The following is a 15,260-nucleotide window of genomic DNA, read 5'->3' as shown; positions in this document are numbered from 1 at the left end:
AATTGCCAACATCCACTGGATCATCGAAAAAGCAAGAGAGTTCCAGAAAATCATCTATTTCTGCTTTATTGACTATGCCAAAGCCTTTGACTGTGTGGATCACAATAAACTGTGGAAAATTGTTCAAGAGATGGGAATGCCAGACCACCTGACCTGCTTCTTGAGAAACCTGTATGCAGGTCAGGAAGCAACAGTTAGAACTGGACATGGAACAACAGACTGGTTCCAAATAGTAAAAGTAGTATGTCAAGGTTGTATATTGTCGCTCTGCTTATTTAACTTATATGCAGAGTACATCATGAGAAACACTGGGCTGGAGGAAGCACAAGCTAGAATCAAGATTGCCGGGAGAAATATCAGTAACCTCAGATATGCAGATGACACCACCCTAATGCCAGAAAGTGAAGAACTAAAGAGCATCTTGATGAAAGTGAAAGAGGAGAGGGAAAAAGTTGGCTTAAAGCTTAACATTCAGAAGACTAAGATCATGGCATCCGGTCCTATCACTTCATGGCAGGTAGATAGGGAAACAGTGGAAACAGTGGCTGACTTTATTTTTCTGGGCTCCAAAATCACTGCAGATGGTGACTGCAGCCATGAAATTAAAAGACGCTTACTCCTTGAAAGGAAAGTTATGACCAACCCAGATAGCACATTAAAAAGCAGAAACATTACTTTGTCAGCAAAGGTCCATCTAGTCAAGGCTATGGTTTTTCCAGTAGTCATGTGTGGATGTGAGAGTTGGACTATAAAGAAAGTTGAGCGCAGAAGAAATGATGCTTTTGTACTGTGGTGTTGGAGAAGACTCTTGAGAGTCCCTTGGACTGCAAGGATATCCAACCAGTCCATCCTAAGGGAGATCAGTCCTGGGCGTTCATTGGAAGGACTGATGTTGAAGCTGAAACTCCAATACTTTGGCCACATGATGCGAAGAGCTGACTCATTTGAAAAGACCCTGATTCTGGGAAAGATTGAGGGCAGGAGGAGAAGGGGATGACAGAGGATGAGATGGTTGGATGGCATCACCGACTCAATGAACATGGATTTGGATGGACTCCGGGAGTTGGTGATGGACAGGGAGGCCTGGCGTGCTACGGTTCATGGGGTCGCAAAGAGTCAGACACGACTGAGAGACTGAACTGAACTGACAGTGTTGCCCCCATGCACACACACTTATTACTGAAATGATCTTTTAGCAGTGATGCTAAAGAAAAATTTGGAAAAGGAAAGTCTAGTGGTTCTGCATCCAGTCAAATGGCCATTTCATTTTTATAGGTTTCCTTATCATTCTGGCATATATACTAATAGTAGAAGGCATTTTGCACTCTGCCTTTTTCACAGTGGTCTATCAGTACCATCTTCTGTGTTTCTAGGCACTTCTGTAAATTGTCTTCTTTAATGTTTGCAGGATAGAACAGCCTGAAGAAGCCCCATGTTTTACCCGACAATATTTTTCTTCTGGATATTCAGGACCTTTCCAGTTTTTTGTTTGTCCCACTCTGATGCTTTTTTCATAACAGTACCCATACTGTTTGGCTTTTTAAAAAAAATTACTCCCAGAAGTAGGATTACTACAGCAAAGGTTATTAATTTCTTTATGCCTCTTTTTATATATCACTATACTGCTTTTCAAAAGAGTTGTTGTCAGTGCCACCTTGTACAGGGTAGTACCAGCTAAATTATAGCTCTGACAGCATTCAGGCTTTTTCTCCATTTTTGAAAATCTAGTTGATAAAACTTGATACAGCAAAGTTGCTTTAATTGTCTTTCCTTTCATTACTAGAAGGAATAAAATCTCTGCCATATGTTTTAATTTTATGCCTGATATGAATCATTTATTCATATCCTTTGCCCATTTCTTTATTTGATGCTTTTCCCCCACATTTCAATGAGATGTTCATCCTTTTGTCAACGTGATAACAAAGAGTTTCTGTAGTGTATTAAATGTTGATACTTCCATTGTTCTGAAATTTAGTAATCTTGGTAAAATCCTGTCTTTTATTTCCTTTGAGTTTATCTGTTGCTTCAGATCATGGAGAAGTATTAGGTCTATAAAAGTATACGGACTGTTTATTACATGCTAGTTGTCATAGAATTTAATTTTAAAATGAATTATTTAACTGTTACCCATCCAGAATCTATCTTTTATATTTCCTGTGGATCTTACTGAATACTTTCCTGTTTTGCTATCCACATATCAGAGAGACATTTACTTAATAATCCTGTCTTCCCCTCATTGTACTAGAAAATCTGCTTTATCATGTGCTGCATTTCAGATTTGTTTATGGACTGTCTGTATTGTATTACATTCTTCTTTTGAACCATTACCAGAATCAGTGAATTAATTTTGCTTCTTAACATTTCCTAAAACGTGGTTCCTTTTTAGAATAAAATTTTCTTACTGTTTATGTTTGCAGATTAATTTTATAGTGATTTTGTTGAATTCCAAAATACCCTACTGGAATTTTCATTAAAACTACGTTGTAAGTTCAGTTTAGGAGACTAAGCATTAGCAAACACTAGTATTCTCATTCTATAACAAAGTACACCTTTGCATTTCACAAAATCAAGTTTTATTTTATAGAGCAAAAGTTTGTGGTTTCATTTTTGAATGTTTAGCTCAACATTTAGGTAAATTCCTTAAAATTTTAATGTTTTGTACCAATGGTGAATATAAACTTTCACTGTTTTCTAACAGCATATTAGGTTCCTTGCTTTTAATTCTGCTGCTAGGTGGTTACTGGTTTTTTGTTTTGTTTTGTTTTTACTTGTATGGCATCATTGTTACTTAGTTGTTGCCTGTGTCAAAGGAAACCTCCTGTGTGATGTAAAAGGCCTCCATGTGTTCAGGAAATGTTGCTCTGTGTCCTTCTACAAGATGGAAGTACATACATCCCCACCCAGGAAGTAATGTCACGCCTTACCAGCCCTCCAAGAAGTATCCCCCGAAGCTTTCGCAGCTTATGTTAGATCCACAAGGCGTCTTTCCAGATCCTGGGACCCCTAAAGTGGAGTCTGGGGTCCCAGATTATAAAAGAAGGTGGTTTAGAGATCTGATAGTCTTGAAACATATGTATGGCTGGAGAGAAACCGAGTTACCCTCCCTTTTATTGCCATATCAGGCTTATCTTACTGGGTGACAGTGTCCTCTGGGAACCATCAAAAGAAATGTCAGTGACAATCACTTTTGCAATTATAGATGAGGTGATTGAATTAATGATCTAATGGAACATTTTACTGTAGGACATGGCATCAGGGCACTTTTGCTGGTTTCTCCCCTTACTCCACTCCAGTCCAATGAGATGGTACCATATATTCTCATTCTGCCAATGATGACAGCCAAGGTCACTCCCAGCAGAGATGGGACTGCCATCCCAATAAAGTCTCACTAACTTGAGGTCTGGATCCCCCTTATGAACAGACCCAAGAAGTCTTCTATGTGGCACATCATTGCTTTCCTGGTATGTTATCCAGAATTAGTGTCAAATAACAAAAAGAGTTGGTAGAATTTGTAGTTAGACTCAAGTTCAAATTCACTGCTCACAGTCTGACTATAGGAGAGTTTCTCTTTTCTCATCTGTGTAAAGGAGACAAAAGGACCACCTCATCCAATTACTATTCATTCATTCATAAAATATGAATATGAAAATGACATTAAGTGCTTGTTTGCCACGCACTGATAAGTCATATAGATGTGACAGAGAACATACCAAAAACTCATGAAGCTTATGTCCTCGGGGGAGAGAGGGAAGAGAGATACACATCAAAAACAATATATAAGCTAATAAATGCCATGAGAAATAGTAAAGCAAAAAAAAAATGTTGTCCAGTAAGGAGGATTGTCTTTTAGGAAGGATGAACAGAGAAGGCTTCATTAATGAGATATCTGAGCACAGAGATGGATCAGAATGGGAATGAGCCATGAAAATGTGGCTGCTGTTGCTAAGTCGCTTCAGTCGTGTTCGACTCTGTGCGACCCCATAGACGGCAGTCCACCAGGCTCCGCCGTCCCTAGGATTCTCCAGGCAAGAGTACTGGAGTGGGGTGCCATTGAAAATGTTGAAGGGAGAGCATTTCAGACAGAGGGAAGCACATGTGCAAAGGCCCTGTAGGAGGAATTTGCTTGTCTGAAGAATAGAGGAAGGGCCACATGGCTGGAACAGAGTGGGTGGTGGAGACCTTGCTACTGGCAGGTGATGAGGTCAGATAGGTGGAGGGGACCAGATCAAGTAGGGCAGGGATCACAACAGCAGGTCAGGTCTAGCCTCTGCTTGTTTATATACAGCCCTCTAGGTAAGAAGAGCTTTTAATTTATGAAAAAGTTGTTTAAAAAAGAAGACTATATTACATGTGTCCTGCACAGCTCTAGTTACTTACTGTCTCATCTTTTATAGAGAATATTTTGCCAGTTGCTGATGCACAGCCTTAGAAGCCACAGTGTGAAAGGAAATCATGAGGGGAGGGTTGAGTAAGAAAGTAACGTGAGGTGATTGACAGTCTTAAAAAGACAGCTGTGACTGCCGTGTTAGCGCAGACTGTAACCAGAGTGAGCGCGGCAGGAACGCAGTTAAGAGGCCAGTGTTACAGACTGGGTGAGACGGAGAGCTAGGAGGGGCCAGACGGAAAGCACAGGGGCACTGAGTAGTAGGTGAGTAGAGAGTATATTTTGAAGGTGGCACCAAAGGTGCTTTGGATGGACCGTGGAGTGTGGGAGAAGAAAGGAGTAAGGGATGATTCTAAGAGTTTCAGTCTATATCCTCTCCTTAGGTTGTCTTGGAAACTGAATGAGAGAGTCGTCTTTTCTGCCCTTAGGGTTTGATGCCTCCAGTTCTTTTACCATTTTGCAGTCAGGCTTACCTTCCTAAGGTACAGATTCTATTGTTCTCCATTCAAAAGTCTCCCCCAGTGTCCCATTAGCTGTTGAACCATCAGATGTGGCTCTCCATAGTCCAACGGGCCCAAGTCATTGCCAGCTATTCCCTTTCATCCAACCCTACCCAGTGAATTGTCCACCAGTCCCCCCATGAACTTCATAGTCTCAACCTCCAACCCTTTGCCTATATGGGGTCCTTATTCTTTTGTTGTTGTTACATTGTTAGATGTCAAGGATCCTAGAATATTATGGCCTATGTTTTTGATAAAGCAGCTCCTAACATCCTCATCACCTTCCTGGTCTATTCCTATTCCAATGCTGTTTGTCTTCCCCTCTTTTAACAGGGATGTCTCTCTGTAACATGGATTTTTATGTACAAGCCTGTCTCCTGCCAGAATACAGACAAGAAAATATTGTAATAGAGCACATGGTAAAATCCTCCCCTTTCTTAAATCGCAGCTCTGCCCTTGGAACCTGTATGACTTTGAGCAAGTTACTTTACTTCTCAAAGCCTTGGTTTGTGCTTCTGTAAAATGGAGGTAATTCCATTGTCACTTTGCAACACTAATCAAGAGGTAAAATGAGATGACTCACTTACTGTAGTTCTGTGCCTGCCATATGATCAGAGCTCATTTAATTCCAGTTGGGTCAGTTCTCCTTCACAAAGCTGAAGAGCTGAGACAGTATCTTTCTATTCTTCCTGGTGCTGTGTTCCCCGGTTTTGTACACAGTAGGCAAATGAATATATTATTTTAAAAAATTGGGTGAAATGAGTCAGGTTTTAGACTTAACTCTGAGTTCAGTTCCCCCCACCACCACATATAGCTGTGTGACATCTAGCAAGAGCCGTACCTCTGAGTTTCAAATTCTTCACATTCCGAGAGGATGAAATCACCCCTACCTTAAAAAGTTAGGAGAATAAGCTATGATGGTTGTAAACCACCCAACGGTTGTAAAGTGTGGTGTGTGCCAAGGATAGCGTTCTCTAGAATGATGATTACCAGAGCTTCTGCAGGAAAAGCTCCTTTGCCATGCTGCCACTGAAGCTTGATCGTTCCTTAAAGCAGTGGTCCTCAAAATGTGGCTTCTGGACCAGCGGCGTCAGTCAATGCCATTTTCCCCAGAACCCTTTAGAAACACACGTTCTCAGGCTCACCCCAGGCCTAGTAAAGCAGACACGGTGGAGTGGAGTCCAGCAGTCTGTGTATTCAATTCAGTTCAGTCGCTCAGTCGTGTCCGACTCTTTGTGACCCCGTGAACTGCAGCACGACAGGCCTCTCTGTCCATCACCAAATCCTGGAGTCCACCCAAACCCATGTCCATCGAGTCGGTGATGCCATCCAACCATCTCATCCTCTGTCATCCCCTTCTCCTCCTGCCCCCAATCCTACCCAGTATTAGGGTCTTTTCCAATGAGTCAACTCTTCGCATGAGGTGGCCAAAGTATTGGAGTTTCAGCTTCAACATCAGTCCTTCCAATAAACACCCAGAATTGATCTCCTTTCGACTGGATTGATTGGATCTCCTTGCAGTCCAAGGGACTCTCAAGAGTCTTCTCCAACACCACAGTTCAAAAGCATCAATTCTTTGGCGCTCAGCTTTCTTCACCATCCAACTCTCACATCCATACATGACCACTGGAAAAACCATAGCCTTGACTAGACGGACTTTTGTTGGCAAAGTAATGTCTCTGCTTTTTCAATATGCTATCTAGGTTGGCCATAACCTTCCTTCCAAGGAGTAAGCGTCTTTTAATTTCATGGCTGCAATCACCATCAGCAGTGATTTTGGAGCCCCAAAAAATAAAGTCTGACACTGTTTCCACTGTTTCCCCATCTATTTCCCATGAAGTGATGGGACCAGATGCCATGATCTTAGTTTTCTGAACGTTGAGCTTTAAGCCAACTTTTTCCCTCTCCTCTTTCACTTTCATCAAGAAGCTCTTTAGTTCTTCTTCACTTTCTGCCATAAGGGTGTTGTCATATGCATATCTGAGGTTATTGATATTTCTCCTGGCAATCTTGATTCCAGCTTGTGTTTCTTCCAGCCCAGCGTTTCTCATGATGTACTCTGCATGGAAGTTAAATAAGCAGGGTGACAATATACAGCCTTGATGTACTCCTTTTCCTATTTGGAACCAGTCTGTTGTTCATGTCCAGTTCTAACTGTTGCTTCATGACCTGCATATAGGTTTCTCAAGAGACAGGTCAGATGGTCTGGTATTCCCATCTCTTGAACAATTTTCCACAGTTTATTGTGATCCACACAGTCAAAGGCTGTGGCATAATCAATGAAGCAGAAATAGATGTTTTTCTGGAACTATCTTGCTTTTTCGATGATCCAGTGGATGTTGGCAATTTGATCTCTGGTTCCTCTGCCTTTTCTAAAACCAGCTTGAACATTTGGAAATTCACGGTTCACATATTGCTGAAGCCTGGCTTAGAGAATTTTGAGTATTACTTTACTAGCATGTGAGATGAGTGCAATTGTGCAGTAGTTTGAGCATTCTTTGGTATTGCCTTTCTTTGGGATTGGAACAGAAAACTGACCTTTTCCAGTCCTGTGGCCACTGCTGAGTTTTCCAAATTTGCTGGCATATTGAGTGCAGCACTTTCACAGCATCATCTTTCAGGATTTGAAATAGCTCAACTGGGATTCCATCACCTCCACTAGCTTTGTAGTGATGCTTTCTAAGGCCCACTTGACTTCACATTCCAGGATGTCTGGCTCTAGGTGAGTGATCACACCATTGTGATTATCTGGGTCATGAAGATCTTTTTTGTACAGTTCTTCTGTGTATTCTTGCCACCTCTTCTTAGTATCTTCTGCTTCTGTTAGGTCCGCACCATTTCTGTCCTTTATTGAGCCTATCTTTGCATGAAATGTTCCTTTTGTATCCCTAATTTTCTTGAAGAGATCTCTAGTCTGTGTATTAACAAGCTGATATTCTCAAGCACCTAAGACCCACCGCCTTAGCAGAGGGAGGAGGTGGCTTGTGACGTCCCATACAAGCCCAGTGGGGTAGTTAAGTCACTCTGCTTTTCTGTTGGCATCAAAATAGAGGACATGAGGGCCAGGAATGTTGCCAGCATTGCCAGAGAAGGGGAGCACAAGCCCTTTAGTGCTGCTCTGGGGGGTCAGAAACTCCTGATTCTTAATGATTCCTCACGGAGCTGAGAGGAACAAAGAAGAATTGGAGGAAAGTGTAACCCATGATAAACAATGGGAAGTATAGTTTAGTCAGTAGTTCAGTTTGAGACACAAGACTAATCTGGGAGCATAAACCCACAACATAAACCATCACAAGCTATCAATTCACTTGCAGTAGTACAGCTATACAGGAAGAATACCAGTGAGACTGATGAGACATGAAAACTCTTTTAGTATGACTAATTCTAAAGTAAGCTGCTGACACATTTGTAAATACAGCAACTAAAGTTAGTTCAGATGGTTTCAAGAAATCCTAAAACGTTGCAAAGAACATTTAATCTTTTCATAGTATTAAAGTGGAGAGAGCATTTAAATATCTCTATAGCTATGGAAAAAGCACAGCCGCATGTATATATAGTTGCTGACTTCTTTTAAACAAGATACCACATCTATTTTTTTCCTTTTCTTTAGGCTCATGGTATGGCATGAAAAATCATCTCTTTGACAGGGCGATTCTGTTAATCCAAATTTAATCTGAATAGAGTTGAAATGGAGCCTTCGCTCCCCCTTGTTGTCTGTGGCCCTGAAGGAGGGTCAGCACAGGAGAGGAGCAGACCCTGAAACCAGCCCCTGGGCTGCTGCTCCGTAGCTCTGACAAACATACCATGCATAAGAGGTGCCGTTGGCTTATGGAAAGAAAATGTTAGAATTTCTCTGTATGATTAATTTTTTTTTTATTCTATCTTGGATATCCAACATTTTTTTACTTTTTTTTGCCACTTTATTTTTTTAATTGAAGGATAACTGCTTTACAGATTTTTGTGGTTTTCTTTCAAACATCAACAAGAATCAGCCATAGGTACATCCATGTCCCCTCCCTCCCAAACCTCTCTTCCATCTCCCTCCCCATGCCACCCTTCTAGATTATCACAGAGCCCCTGTTTAAGTTCCCCGAATCATACAGCAAATTCCCATTGGCTATCTATTTTATATATGGTATTGTAAGTTTCCGTGTTACTCTCTCCATATTAATTTTTAATCTCAGGCTTTGAACTCTCTTTTTGTGTACATTTGGGGATGGAAGCCTAGGCTCACATATTTTTTCCTAAAAGGAGTGTGTGATCAAAAAAAATGTGTCTGCCTCTGAGGGCAATTTTATATATGGTATTGTAAGTTTCCATGTTACTCTCTCCTTATTAATTTTTAATCTCAGGCTTTGAACTCTCTTTTTGTGTACATTTGGGTATGGAAGCTTAGGCTCACATATTTTTTCCTAAAAGGAGTGTGTGATCAAAAAAAATGTGTCTGCCTCTGAGGGCAAGTTCACTTGACAGGGAGAGATTTGGGTAAAAGGTTGAAAATGTTGATGCCAAAAAAAAAAAAAAATCTAGAATCTTCTATAGATTTCACTTTTCCGTGTTACCTGGTCACCTATCACTGGAATACATAATGGTTTTGTTTCCTATCACGTCAGTACTATTCATTTCAGATCACGGTGTGCAAATCAAATAAGGAAAAGCAAGAGGCAGACACCAGTGGCTTTATGTGGGTCCGTCTCTTCTTCCTGGGCTTGTCCCACTGCTCAGACTGCCACTGACTGGACAGCCTGGTGGGGCAAAGAGAGGGCACCTAAATGGCCCCTTAACTAGAGGAGATATCTGTTTCCCATCACTGGTTACCCTTTTAAGGACCCGGATATCAGAGCCATCACTCACTGGTGAAATGAGGGCAAATAAGACCCATTAAGTGAGTGAGTAGGAGGCACAGGCGCCTTAAAAAGTCCACGAGGCACAGACTGAGTCTATGATATGTCTTGTCCCCCCACCCCCTATGCTGCCTTTCTGTCACTAGGCTGTAGTTACATCACATTTGTTTTTCTCTCTCACTGAACGCTTCTGAGAAGTTTCAAAGGAAGGTAAGCGGTACCTATCTCATCCACGTGCTTTTCTGATAGAACAGCTCTGGGTTTCTGCTGATCCCGGGCAGGGGCCATTCTGGAGAAGAGATTTGGCCCCACTCACCCTCTCCCAAGGATGTTGCATGGCTGTGGTCAACTAGTCGCTCCCCCGCCTGTAGGCTGGCCACTCGCTTCTAGAATGGATTCCTTGGGAGCTTCGCCATGGGTCTTTCCTTGGTAGTGTGTCCTCCAGGAATGCTTTGTCCTCAGAGTGGCCATGCCTGGCCCGTGCTGACACTTCCTGCCCTCTTTCCCCACAGGCAGCACAAGGGGGTGGCCACAGGACCCTGCTGTATGGCCACGCAATTCTCCTGCGGCACTCCTTCAGCGGCATGGTAAGCTCACCTGAATCACTGTCACCCCTCGAGGAGGAGGTTGAAGAGGAGGGAAAGGGTGGGAAGCCAGTGAGTGTCTCAATCATGTTAAGAAATCAGTGGGAGTCACTCGGAATGGAAACAATAGTACATTACTGTCTTAGTAACTTACCTCACTTAGCAGTTGTACATCTGTGTTTGCTTAATGTCTGACCACCTTCCTTCCCACTCCATAAGGAAAAGGATTATGTCTTTTTGAAAAAATTTGTGTAACTAAACCTAACTTGACCAAGTGTGGTGCTCTGGTATACTAAATGCTTAGAGAATGTCTGTTGAATGGATGATCAGATAATCCTGGAATAACTGATGACTCACATGTATAAGGATAACTAGCATAGGTGGAAAAGCAATCAAATGGGATTTTTGTGAAATTTCTCTTTTACTAGCTAAAAGAAATAGGATGATATCTGGTCCTTCATTCCTGAATTTGAAGGTATTATGTTAATCCAGAGGCAGGAGGCAGATAAAGAGCAGAGCAGTCACAGAAAGCAGATCCTATATAAGTTATATAAGCTATAACTATTCAGGGATCTAGAACTAGAATTAACCGAAATGAGATAACTCAATATAACTTGAATTTTTTTTCAAGTTTTAATAAATGTAATTTGTAAAATTCGAATATTGCAGTTCTTTTGCAGGGAGTGTTAAGAGGAATACTGTGACCTTGGTCAAGTATAATATGAGGCAACTCTAATGATATTTACCCCCAGTTCCTACACGTATCATTCTCCCTTACTATCGGTGTAAGGAACTTTTCTTTCTCTAACCCCAGTGGGAAACTGTTACGTTAACACAGGACTTCATTTTCACACATTTTACACCTGCAGTGGACACTGCAAAATTCGTCTCAAAACCTGAACTGTCAAATTGGCAGGGACAGCAGCAGCTGCTTCTTAAATAATTTATTTATTGCAGCATTTTTTTTTTTTCCTGAACACTGGTAAGAAGTTGACCTTTTCAGCCTGAACATTCATCTGTGATAGTTCCTCGTGGCAAAGGACAAACAAAAATGACCAAATGGAAGGTTATATGAGCAGGAGATGGGGACTGTTAGAGAGTAGGGAAATTTTGCACCCTGGCAATCTTTAGAACTGAGAAGTTATCATTTATCTTTAGAAATCTGGTGCTTATCCATAGGGTAAATAAAACCCCAGCACCTCTCTTTTTCTCTCTAAATAGAATAAATAAAAGCTCAAACAGTATACTTCTCCTGGCTTTAAAAACTCAGGCTAGCATTGTGCTACAAAGAGGAAGGTTTACATTATTCATCATTATGTTGGTTGCCCTCTACTCCCAAGAAATCCCACTCACAGTTAACATGAACTCTATACTAGCCAGTTCCTTTTAGGAGTAGCTCTGAGAATAAAGCCCGTGAGAGATGTCTATACAATACAATGATTCTCTGTTTTCCTGTTGCAGAGAATTAGAATTATAACTCAGGAAGTTTGTGCCAAATGCGTATCTGCCTCTCAGTCCAATTTTAAGACCACTTGCTGTGCCTGTCAATAAAGGAGGCAGGGAATAGGCTGTGGACTTTTTTCCTTTATTAAGTTACTTTTTAAAATAATTTTTAAGTTTTACATGCACATGTATTTTTATAATTAGAAAAACTCAGACATTATTTGAGAAGTTTTAAAGCTGATAGAAAAACCAAAAAACAGAAAATAAATAGAAATGAGGGTATTATCATGGATGTTCCCACTGTTCAAAGACAACCTGCTATCAGTTTGGTGTAATTCCCTTTAGCCTGGTTGCTAGGCATTTGAATTTTGCATACGTGGCAACCATACAAGTACACTATTTTGTATATATTCCATTCTGTTCTACACTCTTGATAAATATTCTCCATGGTAACATAATAGTCCATAAAATGAAGTACCAGAGTTTATCAACCTTTCCATTACTGTTGATCATTTATGTTCTATTCATATTCTCAGTTTAAAAGTTTCAGAGTATCTCTGAACTTAAGCATATTTCATATTTCAAACTTTTTCTATTTAAACTTATTTCTCATAGTCCTGTGAGTCAAATCACTGGGTCATCAGATAAGAATGTCTTTGAGGTTTTAAATACGTTATGAAAATATATCCCAGAAGCACTGTAGCCATGAACAATAAAGAAGCCCTTTTCATAGTAGCTCAGGTTGAAACTGAGAAGTCAACTAACGGTGAGATGCCAAGATCTGACAGAAGAGTATGACTTCACTAGCATTTCCTCTTATTCCACAGTATCTAACATGTTTGACCACATCAAGATCCCAGACGGATAAACTTGCCTTTGATGTAGGTCTGCGGGAACATGCCACAGGTAAGTCAACATGCCCTAGATCTGCTGCTGAGTGGGATCTTGGGCTGGGGGCTTTTGAGAAGGAGGTTGGATGCAAATCATTTGGGATTCCAAACCAACCTGGTCAAGAAATAGGTCTGATAGAACTCTGGAGAAGAAGAATAATAAAGAATATTATTGGAATGCAGAATGAAAACATAGGAATGCAAAATGGAGGTGAGCATGAGGCTTTAACCACAGTCTGCCAGAGTCTCAAAGAAAAACAATTTTTAGGATTAGATACTGAAAATAAGTAGAGAAGTTATTCCTGATAAAAACCAATGGTAATGAATAATCGCTTCAAAAAAACAGCATAATGAAGGTTTACATAATGAAGTATAGTCTAGATTTTTTTAAAAAGTAGTCCCATTTTATTCTGCAGTGAATTAGCTATTTTTAAAGCAGTGTTTCCCAGATGTTAGTCAATGATATCCACCTTCATAGATTTGCCATTCCTGTGCATCAACTTTACTATTAATTTATATTTTTCTTTAAATTTACTTTTGTATTTAAAATTTTATAGACAAAACTAACACCATTTCTGTAAGTAGAAAACTGGTATTACTTGCTGTAAAAAAGAATATAATGTAAAGAAAACCATGTCACTCAGTAATTGAAGAATGTTGGCAAATATTAGAGAAGTGTTCCTGGTATACAAGCTCCAAACTGAAAACTTTCTGTTAGAATCAAAAGGTTTGAGAGTAGTAAAGGAAATTTCTCACTATGTGACTCAGTGCTGTTTAATTGCTCTCCACCACTAGCACAATACATCATATACTATGGGAAACACTGGCTACTTTTTTTTTTTTAGTTCAATCAAAAATGACAGTCAAGTGCTGGATCCTAAAAAGATGGTAGCCAGGATGATGTAGGTTTAAATGAAGAACAGAGGACTAAGATAACTATCAATAAATGTTTCTAGTTAATCAAAGAAGGGGCTGACTTGCTGTAGGTTATTCCAAAGACCATTGGGACAATGGATAGAAGTTGAAAACAGGCTGGTTTCATCTCAGTGAAGGAAACCACTTTGTAATATCTGCAGTACCCAGCAAAGGAACAGCTTGCCTCGAAATGGAAGATGTTTCCTGTGGCTGGAAATATTCATGAGCAATCTGTCTGCCAAGGGCATTATGTATGTAATTTCTGCTCCGTTTAGATGTTGGGCTTATGGACCAATCAGGATTCTTGGTTGCAAACAGCAGAAACTGACTCTGTTAACTCAAGCAGAAAGAGAGTTTACTGGAAGGATGTTACATAGACCTGCTCTGAAGCCGAGCCCCAAGCTTAGAAATTGGGCAGAAAGAAAGGCCAGGGAAGAACAAACAGCCTAGGTCACACGGCAGGAAGAGTCTCATTGGAGACAGTCTTTAATATTATGACATTTTCCCCCAAATAGGAGGGGAGTTCCATTGTTGGGGCCAAAGAAGGACAAAGTCCATGTAATTATTCTAAAACTACATCAGTTCATAAGGAGATGGTCCAAGATTATCTGATTTTACATATGATTTAGAAAAAAAAATCTAGAGTTTAACCTGTTTTTAAAAATCTAGAGTTTAACCTAGATTTAATCTAGATTAAATCTAGAAAATCGGGGGCGAGGGGGAGCATCTATAAAAAAAAAATCTGAGGGGAAGGTATCTAGAGTTTACCCTGGATCTGTTATTTCTGGATCATACGCAGTCATGTCCGAGAACACCTGAGGTAAGCCCCCTACCTCTCTTCCTCTTCCCTTTTCTATACAGAGCAGAAGAGTGAGCCTGCCTCAGCCCACTAAGTTTGGTTTTTTTTGTTTGTTTGTTCTACTAAAATCAGATTATATTTGAATATGATTTGAGGTTGCTTTGTTTTCAGCTAAAGTGTTATTCTTAAAATATAATTTCCTCTAAGGTGTTGTCAACCTTTGCTGAAAATTACAATGAGTGAAGTGATACATTCCGAGTGTAAGCTGACCTCTAAATATAAACCAGCTGTCTGTCTTGGAGCACGTAATCAGAAAAGTCATATATGGTCATACTATTTATACCAGTAAAATGACTTTAGACTTTTTGAGACTTGGGAAGAAATTTGAGAAATAGCCACTTGCTAGTCATGTGTTCAGGAAACCTGTTTTTTCTTTTTTTTTTTTTTTATAATTTTATTTATTTTAGTTGGAGGCTAATTACTTTACAATATTGTAGTGGTTTTTGCCATACATTGACATGAATCAGCCATGGGTTTACATGTGCTCCCCATCCTGAACCCCCCTTCCACCTCCCTCCCCATCCCATCCCTCTGGGTCATCCCAATTCCCCGGCCCTGAGCATTTGTCTCATGCATTGAACCTGGAATGGTGTTCTGTTTCACATATGATAATATACATGTTTCAATGCTATTCTCCCAGAACGTCCCACCCTTACCTTCTCCCTCAGAGTCCATAAGATTGTTCTATGCATCTGTGTCTCTTATTCTGTCTCACATATAGGGTTATCGTTACCATCTTTCAAATTCCATATATATGCCTTAGTATACTGTATTGGTGTTTTTCTTTCTGGCTTACTTCACTCTGTATAATGGGCTCCAGTTTCATCCATCTCAATAGAAC

General features: G+C 40.3%; 1 protein-coding gene across 1 annotated transcript in view; it reads left to right on the top strand.

Annotated features, from left to right (window-relative positions):
* Window positions 1–15,260, top strand: part of RYR3 (ryanodine receptor 3) — a 555,495-nt gene that overhangs the window by 234,605 nt on the left and 305,630 nt on the right. The window contains exons 4-5 of the mRNA XM_081507033.1: window positions 10,241–10,315; window positions 12,583–12,661. Of these exons, the coding sequence (XP_081363159.1) occupies window positions 10,241–10,315; window positions 12,583–12,661 (154 nt within the window). The remainder of the gene's footprint in view (window positions 1–10,240; window positions 10,316–12,582; window positions 12,662–15,260) is intronic.

The sequence above is a fragment of the Giraffa tippelskirchi genome, chromosome 7 (assembly GCF_054371585.1).
Source record: "Giraffa tippelskirchi isolate mGirTip1 chromosome 7, T2T-mGirTip1v1.2.pri, whole genome shotgun sequence".
In the NCBI taxonomy this organism is placed as follows: Eukaryota; Metazoa; Chordata; class Mammalia; order Artiodactyla; family Giraffidae; genus Giraffa; species Giraffa tippelskirchi.
This window is presented reverse-complemented; position numbering and strand designations above follow the sequence as displayed.